Source organism: Delphinapterus leucas, chromosome 4 (genome assembly GCF_059928025.1).
Source record: "Delphinapterus leucas isolate spDelLeu-1000000601 "Yukka" chromosome 4, BTC_Dleu_Yukka2, whole genome shotgun sequence".
Lineage (NCBI taxonomy): Eukaryota > Metazoa > Chordata > Mammalia > Artiodactyla > Monodontidae > Delphinapterus > Delphinapterus leucas.
The window spans coordinates 142,282,229-142,297,139 of NC_143132.1; the positions used below are offsets into that span (position 1 = coordinate 142,282,229).

The 14,911-nt window shown below is 44.0% G+C and overlaps 2 protein-coding genes across 2 annotated transcripts in view; one reads left to right on the top strand and one right to left on the bottom strand.

Annotated features, from left to right (window-relative positions):
- SATB1 (SATB homeobox 1) overlaps positions 1-3,660 on the bottom strand; it is a 99,764-nt gene extending 96,104 nt beyond the window's left edge. The window contains exon 1 of the mRNA XM_030764059.2: positions 3,476-3,660. The gene's annotated coding sequence lies outside the window, so the exon portion shown is untranslated. The remainder of the gene's footprint in view (positions 1-3,475) is intronic.
- LOC149749449 (uncharacterized) lies at positions 3,482-5,746 on the top strand. The gene is made up of 3 exons (XM_089909937.1): positions 3,482-3,634; positions 3,836-4,301; positions 4,683-5,746. The coding sequence occupies exons 1-3, from the start codon at positions 3,482-3,484 to the stop codon at positions 4,943-4,945; spliced, it is 882 nt and encodes a 293-aa protein (XP_089766063.1). The 3' UTR covers positions 4,946-5,746.
- Positions 5,747-14,911: the final 9,165 nt, after the last annotated feature.

Genomic DNA, 14,911 nt, shown 5'->3' on the forward strand with positions numbered 1-14,911 from the left:
CATGTAAAATGTGGTTTTCTTCCCATTTTCTATATACCACAAAGCTCTGACAGTATAGAGCAACTCAGGTTCTCCTTATACATAAGCACAAAGCAAAATATCTCCTGGCATCATTTAAGATGAGAACTTACCTTATCTAAAAAGTATAAAAGGTAATTTGGGGAGGTTTCTATTTAAAACCTGAACAAATTCTGATCATTAATCAGTGGACTGTAAAAGTCAAATGCAAAAAAAACCAATATTTTTGCATCTGACTACAACAGGTCCAGACAGAGTCTGAAGATCGATTCCGTCATATGCATTTATTTTATATACTTCATCAGTCCCAGGTACGAATATGACACAAGAGTCATCCGAGACAACACGTCTTAGAAGAAAAGATGTGTTTGTGTAAAGGGCATATCTGTGTATGGCCCTTTTGGAAATTTACAGAGCAGATGAAAAACCACCAGAGTGCTTTATAGAGTCCCTGCTGTATATCCATGTTGTATTTAGCTTAACAGTGTTTGTAACCAAAAGGTTTTAACAATAATGAGGAACAGGTGCCTGTCACCTGACCTTTTAGGCCTAATTTACAATCCGCAACCTGTCACATGAAAAAAATCATTGAAAATCTCTCCCAGATATTTCAGTCTTTGCTAATTTAATGCAGACTTGCCTAACCATCACTCAGCACACCATCTTATTCAATCGCAGGTTCATATAGCTTGGCAACAGATTTCTTTGCAGAAATAAACCATTATTCATTTTGTTGTTGTTCTTGTTTAAGATGCTGAGAGACAAAAGAGCTCCTTTTGTAGATTATCAACCAAAGAATATATTAATTTATTACAACAACTGAACAAAAGGCATTCCTTTGGAATACTTTTACATACAAAGAACTATTATTTATTACATATTTCAGCTTGTGGGAAAATGAAGAATGCATTGATTCTGGAAATAACTATTCAGACTTTTGGAAGTTCTTTAAGTCTTCTTTCTCTGCTGATCTTTTTTTTTTTTTCTGCTTCCTCCTTTCATTCCCCCCCCCCGCTTTGTCCCCCCATACCCACACCCCCCACATTTTAGGGCACTAGTACTTTAGGAAGGAAATCCCTATTTGTTCTTTTTTCATCCATCATTTGTATTCATTATTTAGAAAGGAATACAAAATTGTGCAGTGATTCTTATTTCTCTTGTATAATCTTGTTACATGCAGCCATACTCAAATTTAACAATGCTTTGTATTTTATAGCTACTGTTTACATATTATGTATTACATATGACTGAACGACTCTACATTTAAAATATTGTTTCCATTAGGAAAAATATGAAGTAATAAGTGTCAAATGGAGATGAAGAATAAACATGCCTGGTATATTTATAAAATGTATAGTCATTTAAAATGTGCACAAATAGGATACATATTTTGCTACTGTTACATTTTATATAGAATACACATTGTCTAAAGTGTATTTAATAATGTGCCTAACCGAGTTAGTTAAAGTATTTATGTCTGGTGATTGTGTTAAACACTTGGAGAGGTAGTGAAAGATACAGCCAGTTACTCCTGCTAACTAAAGTTGAGATTATGCGCTTATTATAACCTTTTCTAACAATGTGAGAAAAACAGAGTAAATATATTAAAATTGTTTCACAACAGATGCTTAGGTTGTTAATATTTAAGATGCCTATTCATGCTATTCCTGTCTGCACATTTGTCAAAAATGTAAGCCTGAATGCTAATGTTTGCCAGCAGACTGGAGCAGCCAGTATACGAATGTACTACTGTTCTACTAAAATAATATGCAATAGAAATAAAGGACCACTGCTAAATCATAGCACGAGTACCACACAGCAGATTAAAGGTCTTTACAGCAAACACCTCAACCTTGGCTTTCTCCAGTCTTAGTTTTTTTTTTTTCCCCCCCAGCTACTTTTGACGACAGAATAAATCTTAATTCCTGACATCTCAGAAAAATCCACTTTAGATTGGGTGTAAATTTCAAGAAAGTTTCAGCGGGATGAGTTACTCTGTCAGCAGTACAAACACTGTAGATTTCAGGGACTGCTTAGGACAAATCCTGACACCCAGCAAGTCGCATTTTACTCATTCTTACCCCCTCTTCTGTCCTCTTGGGAAACTCAGGCCCCCTGGCCTCCCAGGATGGACCCCCAGCCAGTCGGGGCAGAAAGGTTCTCTCCTGAGAACAGGACGTCTTTAGCTTTTCTGTCTCTTTACAACCATGTGGAGTCCCAAGTCTTAACAGCATTTGCCTGGAAATCCGGAATGCTGCTGAGAAAGTTCGCCCAGGAAAGGCGCAGAGGTCCAAGCTGCCAACCAGGGCACTTTTGAGGGGCGATCCGGTGGTTGACGCTTGTAAGTGAAATTTGCTACGCTCTAATTAAGGTCAGGGCCAAAATCTCCAGCAAGAGCCCCAATCCCCTCTCCGTCTTCTGGGGTCGCCCCCAAGAGTCCAGCTCGGTGGATTTCCCCGGTACACGCCTGTCACTCCCCGGACCTGCCACCCGCCTGCTTTGTCCTTCTCATCGTGGTGGTCCAAACCCACGCTCCGCCGCCTCGGGAGCCTCGGTAGTGGAGCGCTCAGAGAAGGCCGCCACGCTCGGGTCGGGGCCGCAGGAGGGAGACACGGCGCGGACCCCGAGGCCGCACCTGTGATGTCTCTGTCCCTGCAAAGAGGGCAGCACCTCTTCCGGCCTCCAGCCCAACTCCAAACCCACATTCCCTCCAGCAGCGCCTTCAGGACCGACCTCACTATAACCGGCGAGGGCTCGAAACGCGGACTGCCGCCCCTTTCAAACTCCCGGCTCCAACTTGAACACCCCGGGGCCCGAGTGGCTCCCGGGATGGAGGAGTTGCCACAAACTTCCCAGGCCCCTCTCCGCCACTGCTCCCAACCAGCCGCGCCGGCGGGGGGCGGAGGAAGGCGCAGATGGACCGGGGAAGGATGCTGAGCTTAACTTGCGATCCGGGGGGGGGAACGTTTCCACTCCCCAGCCTACTCCGCCCGGCACCTTTCTGCCAGCCCGGCCCCGGGGCGCACAAAGAGGGTCTCCCTTTCCCCGTGTGCTTCCTTCGGTCTTTTCGATCCCCCTTTTCTCTTCCCAAAGGGGTTCTACCGATGACCTGAAGGAGTTTGTTCAGCCAGGGTCTGTCGGGCAGGTGTGTGTGAGGGTGTCCACACCCCGAGAAAGAATGAATGGCATCTTCAGGTCCCCCGTCCCGGGTGCTCTCCCTCACTCTCCCGGCCACCCCTCCGGATCCAGCCGCGCGCTAGAGAAGGGGCTCGGAAGACCCCTGTCCCGGGCGCCCACGAGAGGGGAGCCGAGTCGCCCCAACGACGGGCACCGCGGGTGGGTGGGCGCTACGGTGAAGTTTAGATCGATTCCGAAAAAAGAAAGACAGAGATAAAAGGTTAAGAGTAGGGGCCAAAAAGAAAAAAGAGAGAGAGAGAGGCAAAGGAGCAGAACTCACTCAGGCATGGGCGTTGGGGGCGGCGGTGGCTGTCGAGCACGGCCCGAGACCAGGCGCAGCTTCCCGGGCGGGCGCGGCGGCGTCGGACTTCCGAGGCGGCGGCTTCTGCCTCTGGTGCCGCCGCCGCCGCCGGAGCTGCGGCTGCCGCGGAAGTTAATTGCAACTTGACTTTAAGTTGTCTTCTTTTCCCATCCGAAGTGGGCGTTTAAAGGGGAGAGAGAGGCGAGGAGCGAGCTAGCGAGCGCGCGGGGCCGAGGGAAGGAACGGGGGGGGGGAGGGAGGAGATGTTAACGGGGGGAGGGAGGGGGCGGCGGCGGGGGCGGGAGGGGGAAGGGGCCGGCGGGAGTCGCTCTCTGCTAGGCGGTCTCGGCGCCCGCAGTCTGGAGGCGCACCGGGGCGGCCGGGGCGCCCCCCGCGGGAGCCCGCAGCAACCCGGGCGCGCATCCAGCCACAGCTCTCGGGCCGGGCACGCGGCGCCCGGGGGCTCGGCGGACCCCGCTTAGCCGCCGCCGCCGCCCGCCGCCGCCGAGGAGCGTGTGCGGCGCGAGCTGGCCGGCGGGGCGGCGAGGGCCCGGCCCGCCTCCCCCGCACCCACCCCGGCTTCTCCCCCTGGCGGTGGAGCCTCGGCGACCGCCGGCGACACTGGGCGCGCTGGAGCCCGAGCCGAGCCGAGCCCGAGTCGCCGCCGCCGCCGCCGCCGCCGCTGCTCCCAGGCTCCCTCCCAGCGCGCCGGCCCGGGTGTGGGGGGCAGCGGGCCGGAGGGGCGCGGGCGGACGAGGGGCGCGCGCTGCGATCGGCGCCGGAGACCGGACCCTCGGCCGCGAGGGTAAGTGTGGGCGCCTGGGGGAGCGCTTGGCTGTGCGCGGCGCGGTTCTTGACGCCCGCCAACCACCCCCCCTCACCTCTCCCGGGCCCCCAGCGCGCGCACCCCTCCTCCAGCCGCCTGCGGCTTCCTCTTGTTGTTCGTTGTTTGGCTGGGCATTTTTTTTGGCTGGGGGGTGGGGTGGGGAGCGGGAAGGGGATGATTGTAGCTGTGTGCCAGCAGAGGAGGAAGTCAGGTGAGAGGCCCCGACGCACCCCCCCCCGCCGCCCCAAGCCAGCCTCCGTGGGGTGGATCGCTCCCCACTAGGGGCATGTGGGCCAGCTTTTTTCTCTCGTCTGTGTTCGGTCGAGACGATCTTTCCTAGAGGGCCTCTTTCCCTTCCAGCCTGCTCGGTGCACCTCTCTTCACCCCACACCCTCGCCCCGCTCAGCACCCCATCCAGGAGCGCTGCACCCCAACTGCGGAGCACGTGGCGGAAAGAGGAGGAGGGGACCCTCTTGCAGACCCCCCACGCCGCGCCCCTGCTCATTTATTTAATATCCTCCCGTCGGCAGCTGTACTTCTTTTCAACCCATTGGCAAAAGACGCCTAAACTGAGGTCCAATTTCTCCAAAAAGCGGGAAGCAAAAAGGGCAAGTGAGGATTAAATGACAGCGGACTCGGAGAGGAGAAGGGGCGAGGAAACCTTTCCAAAAGGGGAGTGAAACTCCAAACACCTCTGCAAGATCTAGGTGACTGGAGATTCAGGACCCCAGGCTAAGGAGAAACTGGAACTCGGTCAACTTTGCTTTCTTTTCCTGCCGTTCTTACCCCCAGCTCCAAGGGAGCTAACAGGTCTTTTGTGTTGTGTTATCTTTGGGAAATGCGCACTGAGTATGACAATAGAAAATTACTACTGTTTACTCAAAGTTAAGAGAATCGCAGAAAGAAAAAACACAGTCTTTACTTTCTCTCTTCGTGTGTGTGTGTGTGTGTGTGTGTGTGTGTGTGTGTAGTCGTTAAGCTCGAACTGCAAAACGTCAGTTTGTAACAATAAGGACGGTAGAGGCGCCTCGGTGTATTTTTAGAAGCTGCACTTTGAGTTCCTTTCACACAAGGCTTGCTCTCTTATTAAGACCCCATAAATAATTGTATTTAGAGAGCAGGAAACTATGGGAGCAGGACGGAGATTGCTAAGATCTCCATCCCGCCAGCGCAGAGCACTGTTTTGCAGTGAAGTTCCTGGAAAGTGGCAGTGGGCTGAGAATTCAGTTTTTCCTCAAAGCTCTGTTAGGTCCTCTTCTGTCAGATGTCTATGAATAAAGCACGCTGGGAAAATCCTGATATCTGTGCCCTCTTATTTTACCTTTTACACAGTGGTTGATTCTGCTTTCAAGTCCTGGTGATGGTACATCAACTGTGCTGTATTTTTGTGTGTTTTTTCTAAATAAAGGATAATACTGCCTGTATTCACACTGGTTTCTGATATGCCTGTTCTTTTCTATCAATGGGTATTGGTTCACTGGAATTTATCCATCTTTTTCAGTTGATTGTCATTTTATGCAGAGTTGACAATTCTAAAGACATAAGAATGTAGAAAGTTTATGAATTAGCGTTCTTTAAGAGAACTAGCCCCTCGTTTTGTTTTTTTTTTAAGACACAGGTGCCCACCTCAGCTTCTGGTTCTAAAGCAAAAAGGTATAAATGATTGCAATGGGCAAAACAAAATAAAACACAAGTTTTCCTTCCTGGACCACTTTCTGTCTCCACAGGGTCCAAGAGACACCAAATCCTCCTGCCTTCATTTACCAAAATGCTGAATTGCCTAACTAGTACCAATATCTCCATCTGGGAATGACATCAGGTTTGGAATGGAAAGAATAAATTCTCAGTCTTTAATTACTGCTTATTAGCAATTTCTTGAAGCAGGAAGCTGATTCTCCAATTCTGAAAGCCTGAACTGAAGCTTAGCAGAAATCGAAATATAAGAAAAGGATTGTTTCTCCTCCCTTACACACTCTTACGTACTCATCTACTCCTCCAAATTATCAACCAAGCCCCCAGAATTTAAGGTGTGATATGGTCCTCTGCATTAAACCAAGGGAACATTTTGCCCCAACCTTTTGAATTTGCTTTCCCCTGGGGAAATAGTCTTATACAGAGAACTCATAGTCACTGTTATAATGTAGAATGATGTAATGATGGGTACAGTGCATGAAATAACATATCTTGGTAAACGCAATGTAAACCCTGTCCCCTGGCACATAGTAGGAATACATTAAATACTCACTGGATTAATAAGTTAATGAAATATTGTAATTGGCCACAAATTCAATAGTATAGGGCTAAGGCTTTTTCTCAGAAGGAAAAATCATCTTGCCTGAAAGTTATTAGGGTAATACGTTTGTGCTGCGAGTTTTTTTTTTAACAAGTCCAAACCTAATTTAAATGGTTGAAAGACAACTAAATCTGAAACATATCAATTGGTCAATAATAATAGCTAGTGTCAAAAGCTCATTATCTTCCTAGGAGAACAGACAGTAAAATATTACCTACTAAATAGTATAAGAAAGATGCAAAGGAAGAATAAAACAGTCTTGGCCTGCAAGGCACTTACTTGCTGGGAAAGTGACATTATAATGTGAAAAGACAACTCAGCAGATCAGTAAATGGTTTCAGTCAAAGGAATATTTTTTTTAAATAGTTTTTTTTTTCCTTTTTAGACCGGAGGAAATAGACATCCTGAAGTTCCAGGTTGGAAGGCATTTTTAAAGTTGATTTGTTGAGTGAAAACTTTAGGGACCATCAATACAAACATCTTGAGTGAAGGGAAACTCACCACTTACCTCCATAGAGGCAAGGATTTTATCTACAGAATACTTATCACAGAGTAGAGTTCAGTGTACACTGTGTGAATGAATAACATCCTAAGTAGTTAATTCTGTCTTTGTACACTTTATGACATCTTTGTCTTAAATTGCACAGAATCGGTCTTCCTAATACTTCCAGCCATTAGTCTTAGTTCTGCCACCTGCTGCAGAACAGAGCAAATCTAATGTATTCGTCAGGATAGGCTATGTTATGCCAGAGTAACAAACAATTCCAATTTTTAGTGACCTATAATGGCAAAGGTTGTCTTCTTGGTTATGCGATGAGTCCACTGCAGGTCTACTGGTCTGTTCCATGTCTCCTCATTTAGGGTCGCAGGCAGATGGAACAGTTGCCACCTTGAATGTTTCATGTTGCTATGGTAAAAATAAAGATCACTCTGGAGAGCCTTGTACTGGTATTTAAATGCTGTGGCCAGAAGTGACACACATCATTTGGACACACAACTCATTGTCCAAGAGTGATGACATGGCTCCATGGAATCATCACAACAAGGCCCAATAGAGCAGCCTACCTTGTGCCCCAAAGTGGAGAACTATGGTACACAGCTCTAAAAACTGATATATTCATGGTGACTTGTGTCCACATGATCGCCTCCAGCTAACTGATTTCTTCCTGCCACTTTGTGGCCCAAATGTTCCACTCCTCAGGGTAAATGCTGCCAGAGAGTCCACCAGCTTAAAGGGAGACATGCTGTGGTTTCTTTCACCATCCACTCTCTGAATGCAGCCCTATAACCCACCCCTCCCCCACCAAAATGTGGCACCCTATCAGTTTTAAGTCACTCTTTATACATTTATTAATATTATATACACTGTATTTTCTCAAGACTTGTTTTCCTGGAAAGGGTACAATGAACAGGAACTTTTAAGAACTGTTATCAGAAGATGTCATGATCATTATCAAACTTTGAAATTTGGTCTCGAGTCATTACTTCCCTTATTTTAAATGTCACAATCTTGTGACACACACAAAAAAATTCTCTTGGAAGTATTCATTCATGCATGCATTCATTCATTCATTCATCCATATTTTTGTTCATTCAGTAACCATTCATCGTGTGCCTACTAGATGCCAGGCACCCTATTAAGAGTTGGGGATATAGAGGTGGGTAGAGTCCTCCTTTTCAAGAAATACATTTTCCAATTGGATAGATGCAGAAAGAATTTTAAATTTTGAATTCTATTAGAATTGCAACGCTAGTAGAGGCACAAAGTGTTATGGGAACACTTGGGTAGAAGCAAATAACTCTCCGGCAGAATTGAGGAAAGTTCCATAGAGGAATTGAACTAAGTCTTGAGGATATATGAGACTCCTTTAGGCAGAAAAGGAAGATGGAGGGAAGATATTTCAAGCAGAGTCCAGCAGGAGTCAGGGCACTGAGGATGACAAAGCTTGTCATTTAGGGGACTACAGGGAATTCAGTGTGGCTGGACCATGGGGTCTTTGCAAAGGATGAAACCAAAGAGCTTCAAATTGTGAAGGACCTTGAAGACATACTCTATAGAGTTTAGGCATCAAGGGATTGCAAACTCTTACATTACCTTGGTCCAAGCACAAATGTAAATGAGCAAAACAGACGGAGTTGAAGACCGTAAGCATTGGTAGTGACAATGGCAAGCAGGAGAGAGATTCTCTGCCTAAATGGAATGGTGAAGGTCAATCATACCAAGTGTCAGATCTTCCAGCTTTTAAAGAGAAGCTACTGATTCAGATTGCTATGAAAAATTGAAATCTTAAATGTTGAGGACTTATCCACATTTTAAAGAACCCATGTGGAGGGAAAACGTCTACAGGTCAAAATCAGCTTAAGGACCCCCTGTCAGTCGCCTGTTTCCTACTTCATGAGATAGGGAGTCATTAAAGCTTGTAAGGATGGGGTAACACCATCAGATCTCTTTAGAAAGGTCACTCTGGTGGCAGAGTGGATAGGAAAAGGCTGGAGCCGGGAGGGTCTAGTTGATACCGCATAACCATCTGAGCGATGATGCAAATTTTATAGGACACAACTTCTACTAGAATCATAATGACAGCAACAACATTAACAAAAGAATATACATGGGACACAACTTCCCATGTATATAGGGGGTACCCAATAAATATTTGCAGAGCTAATAAATGAAAGAGAAGAAAACTGAAGTTTTAGAAGGGGGGCACATATTTTGAGTACTCCTTATGTTATACACTTCCTTTGCCAGACTGTTTATTTTTCAAGAGCAAAACAGTCTTTTTTTTAATGACTTTTTGAAAAGTTTATTGGAGTATAGTTGATTTACAATGTTGTGTTAATTTCAGGTGTACAGCATAGTGATTCAGTTATACATATACTCATTCTTTTTCAGATTCGTTTCCCATATAGGTTATTACAGAATACTGAGTAGAGTTCCCTGTGCTATGCAGTAGGCCCTTGTTGTTCATCTATTTTGTATATAGTAGTGTATATACATTAATCCCAAGCTCCTAATTTATCCCTCCCTGCCACATTCCCCCTTTGGTAACCATAAATTTGTTTTCAAAATCCATGTGTCTGTTTCTGTTTTGTAAATAAGTTCATTTATACAATTTTTAAAAATTAGATTCCACATATGAGTGACATCATAAGATATGTCTTTCTCTGTCTGACTTACTTTACTTAAGTTCCATTGGCAGATGAATGGATAAAGAAGATGTGGCACATATATACAATAGAATATTACTCAGCCATAAAAAACGAATGAAATAATGCCACTTGCAGCAACATGGATGCACAATGATCTTTTCTTGATCAGATGTAATTTTTCTGTATCATTCTCTGATACATATTATTGGATTTTTAAAATGCGTAAATCATTCAGTGCGGGACACAAAGATCAGCAGGCATCAGAATATGTATTGTCTGGGACTAAACTTCCTGATCTTTCCACCTTATTGAGGAATGCCATCTAAGCAGATGGATTTTGTACTGGGCCCTAAAACTATCCTCAGGCTCTGTGGAACTACAGAGACCCATTTGTATAGCTTATGTATGTTTCTAGTGAAAGCCAAATTCTTTATTACTGTCCTTCAGAGTATAGTATAACTCAGTCTGTCCTATATCCATGTGCCTAAGACTGTCTCAATGATGTTAATTTTTCAATTAAAAAAATTGAGGGCACTAAACCCTCCTTTTTCCCAGCTCCTTTCCTGCTTTGAAACCATACTTGCCCGCCATTCCACAGTCAGCAGTCTGCAAGAACACCCCACACTCTCCCATAAACGCCTGTATAACTTTAGAAACGCTAGGTATTCTCTCATAAGGTATGTGATTGGTTTCTTGTAGGTTCTGTTCCCATGGGCACATCCAGATTCTTAAAGCCACTCAATTCACCGGGCAATCAAATCTTTAAATTCTCAACAGCTCGCTCTACAAATTGTCATTTTTTTACTCAGCTTTCTTGAGGTATAATTTCTATACAATAAAGTTCACCCGTTTTATATGTTCCATGAGTTTTGAAGACAAAGGAGCAGCATGAGCAAATCATAATATTTTACATGAATTTCAGAGTAAATTAATAGATATAGGCAAAGCAGCCTTGGGTGTCTGACTGCCTGGATTCTAATCCTGGTTCAGCTGCCTGTTTAACCTTGAACAAATTTCCTGATTTTCTGCCTCAACTTCCTCATCCTTATGATGGGGATAATAATTGTACCCACCTCCTCTAGAGAGTAAATGCCCAGGGTTTCAAAACAGCTAGTACTCAATAAAGGCTAACAATGGCTTCTTTTGTTAATGTTGTTGCTGTCATTATGATTCTAGTAGAAAAGAAATCCTGGGATCTAAACAAGAATAGAAAATGAGTTGACTGGAATGTAAGTGGGGTAGAAGCAAGTCCCTCCTGGGTGATTTGCTGCTGTGCCAGGGGCACACAAAGCCAGAGAATAATGATGGCCTCTATTTCTGGAGTACTTATTTTTTTACTTAAAGATTTTGGAAGAAATTCTTTTCCTATTAAAACAGTTATACATACACTAGAATTGAATGCAACGTTTTGTTTTTTTTTTAAATAAATTTATTTATTTTTGGCTGCGTTGGATCTTCGTTGCTGTGTGTGGGCTTTCTCTAGTTGCAGCGAGTGGGAGGGCTGCTCTTCGCTGAGGTGTGCTGGCTTCTCATTGCGGTGGCTTCTCTTGTTGCGGAGCACGGGCTGTAGGCGCGTGGGCTCAGTAGTTGTGGCCCGCGGGCTCTAGAGTGCAGGCTCAGTAGTCGTGGCACATGGGCTTAGTTGCTCCGAGGCATGTGGGATCTTCCCGGACCAGGGCTCGAACCCGTGTCCCCTGCATTGGCAGGCGGATTCCTAACCACTAGGCCAACAGGGAAGTCCCCTTGCGTGCATTTTTAACAAAAACAAGAATCTTTGAGACTTGGAAGGGGAGGGGGGAGGACTGCCTGGAGACAGCATTTGCTTAGTTCTGCTGCCCCTTCTCCTCCTTCGCTTTGGTGGAAATGTTTCCAAATTCCAGACCATCCACACTAGTAACACTGACCTAAGATTGTTAAAGTACCTCCTATTTTGATATACTGTGAATGCTACCCAATGTTCCTATTTTAGATGAGAAGTATGTTGGAATAGGGAAGAAAGGTATTAGAGCAGAAGCTTGGGAAGCTCAAAGTCACCAGGAAGACAAGAGCATAACTGAATTCTAGTTTTGATTCTATAACTAATCAGCTAGTTTGTTATGTCTTCCCACCCATGATTCCCACCTACCTAGAGTAAATATATGCTGTTGAATGATCTTGGGAAAGACACCTAGTCTTTGTTAGTCTCAGTTTCCTAACCCATCAAATTGGAACAGTAGACCTCAAACTTTAGTGTTTCGGAATTAAATAGAATGCTTATTTAAAATGCAGATTCCTTGGCTCCAAATCTATAAATTCAGATTCGGTAGAAAAAATACGCTGGGATCCAGCAATCCACATTGATTTGAGAAACTTGGGCTGTTAAGGGGCAGAAATCCAACTCAAAAAGGAAAGTTTGTTTCATTGCTTATTCTCCCTGCTACATACATATTCTCACACATACTCACATAAATTGGAAAATACAGTGTAAGGACTGCTTTAGGCATAATTAGATCTAGCCGCTCAAATAATAACCAACTATCTCTTGGTCCTCTTTTCTTCTGTTTTCTCTTTATCCTCAGGTTGGTTGTCCCTTTACTAGAGTAAGCTACTCCCTCCAGGCTTCCATTCTTCTGACATAGAAACCCCAGCACAAAGAGCACTCCTCTTTCTCAAAGTTTCCAGAAATTATACCTGGTTGTGACTGGATCAAATTGCACCCTGTACCCAGACCTGCACTGATCACCCTGGTCAGGGGCTGCAGTTCTTTAACTCACCAGCCTTGGGTCACATGCCCATCTTGGATTTGAGAGTGTTAGCCACACTACCCAAATCAGGTAGTCTGGGAGTTCTCCAAGACACACTGGGGATAATTTCCCAGAAATAGGGAAAGTGGATGCTTATTGGCCAAAACTGTAGATTTCCATCCACTACTGTACCTTTCCTAGAAGTACTTAGATGAGAATAAGCCAACTGCTCTGTTACAAATGGATGACCAGTGTACCAAGATATTGAGGCCTTCAACCTTTCAGGTGACCCAACAGCACCTGGGAAGGGCTTACGATGGTCAGAGTCCCTCAGCCAGTTGCCTCAACCATTTACCCCAGCGTTTTTGGCCAACATTAAGCATTTTCTATGTGCACCACGAAGATGATTTATATGCAGCTCACCTGTGACTTGCACGTTGCGAATCAATGGATTTTGAGAATCATTCACACTTTGGGGTCATCTCAAACACAATAATATTGTTATTCTAAGATCTTCCTGAGATAACTTGGAAGTTGGCTTACGCAAATGAAAGGACAATAAAAGCTCCCCTTACGGTGCAAAAAAGTAGGACAGACAAACAAGCAGGGCCAACAGTTATATCCTACTTTGAATTGGTTTTCAGCTTGGTTTTATTTAATATTCTTGGGCAAATGTAGTCTGTTCCATCTAATGGATACAGTCCTAGTCTAGATCTCAGTTAATGTCTGGAACACGAATGGATGCACGTTATACAGCAGTGTAAAGGGTTAAGCTGGCAACAGCATAGAACAGAAAACTGAGTTAACTATTGGCCATCAGTTATGTTTTAGGTGCATTATGTGCAAGTTCATGGAAAAAGTGACTTCTAATAAATGGACTGTCAGCCCATTCTTTTGTTAAGTGAAGAGGCTACTACGTTTTCTTAAACTCATTAATAAGATTAGCAAAATAAAATGTCTACCTCTTCATTTTACTACTAAGTCATTAGTGTAGTTTCAGATGGCCTCTCCATGCCCTCCCTCCCCATTTTCATCTCCTCCAAAGCAACCCAATATGCCAAAGAAAGTATTTTCAACACATGGTGCTAGAATGACTAGACATCCATAGAGAAAACAAACAAACAAAAAGCCCTTGATCCGTCCCTCACATCATACACAACAATTCATTGGCAACAGATTATAGCTATAAACGTAGAAGCTAAAGCCCTAAAGCTTGTAGAGCTTTACGTTTTAAAACGTAAGTTGGAGATAGACAAAGGTTTCTTAGAGAAGCCAAAAAAAATCAATAATCATAAAAGAAAAAAATAGATACATTACATGCTAAAATAAAAAGTTTCTCCTCATCTAAAGGAAAGAGGGGGAGGAATAAAGCCTGGGAATCCATGATCAAACAATCATTGCCATCAGGAGGATTTCCTCTCTTGTGCATTAGTTCAAGTCGTTTTGACTTGTAAGTGATTGAAGCTGACTCTGAGCTCAAGCAAAAAAGGAAAAGCAGACTGGGGCTTTTCATGGAATCCAAAGTCAGGGGCGCAATGCGGCCTCACAGAACAGAAGTCCTGAAGTGCTAGAGGGAACCCAGTCAATCTTCTTTCTCCATATCTCTTCTTTGGCTTTCTTCCTTATGACTGTCCAGCTGCTCCTCTCCTCAGTTACGTAGCAGAACATGGTTGCAGGCTGTTCTCAAGCCATGGATGTTCCAATGGAGCCATCCAGAGACAGGACCATCTTTCTGTCTTTCACAATTCTCAAGGAAGAGTCTGATCGGTCCACTGGGGTCCATGACCACCCTTAATCCAATAAACTGACCAGAGGAAGGACAATGTTTAAAGAACACAGCAGTTCCTTTCATCTATGAGAATGTAGGGTGAAAAGAAATTGAATTCTAGTTGATATTAACTCCACGTTTCCTCTTTATTAGACAAGAGACAGAGTTGATGAAAATTTTGTACTTGGTCAGTTTTTAATGGCTACAAATTTTGATGTATTGATGTACTATCTCTTTGGTTATCTAACCTCAGCATCTCTGCATTTCTGCAAGTTGACTGATATATATTAAGGACCATAAACAAAATTAGTCCATTTTTTAAATGGGCAAATTTATTTGTGAATTATTAGCCAAGATCTATCCAAATGCAGACATGCCTTGTTCTAGTCTGAATATACAATAAAATTAATTTAAATAACTTTAATCAGCTTCAAAAACAGCAAATTTCAAGACAATTAGGTTAACTTTAAGAACTCATATTTATTGAGTTAACAGATGGTAAATTAAAAAACAATGAAGTTAATTTTTTAAATCATTCATTGAATTAGAAAAACAGACATTTAACAAAACTGTTTTTAAGCTGGGTTTTTTCTTTCATCCCAATATGCATATGTTAAGATTCCAATTTGGGGGACTTCTGCAAAGACACTGAATG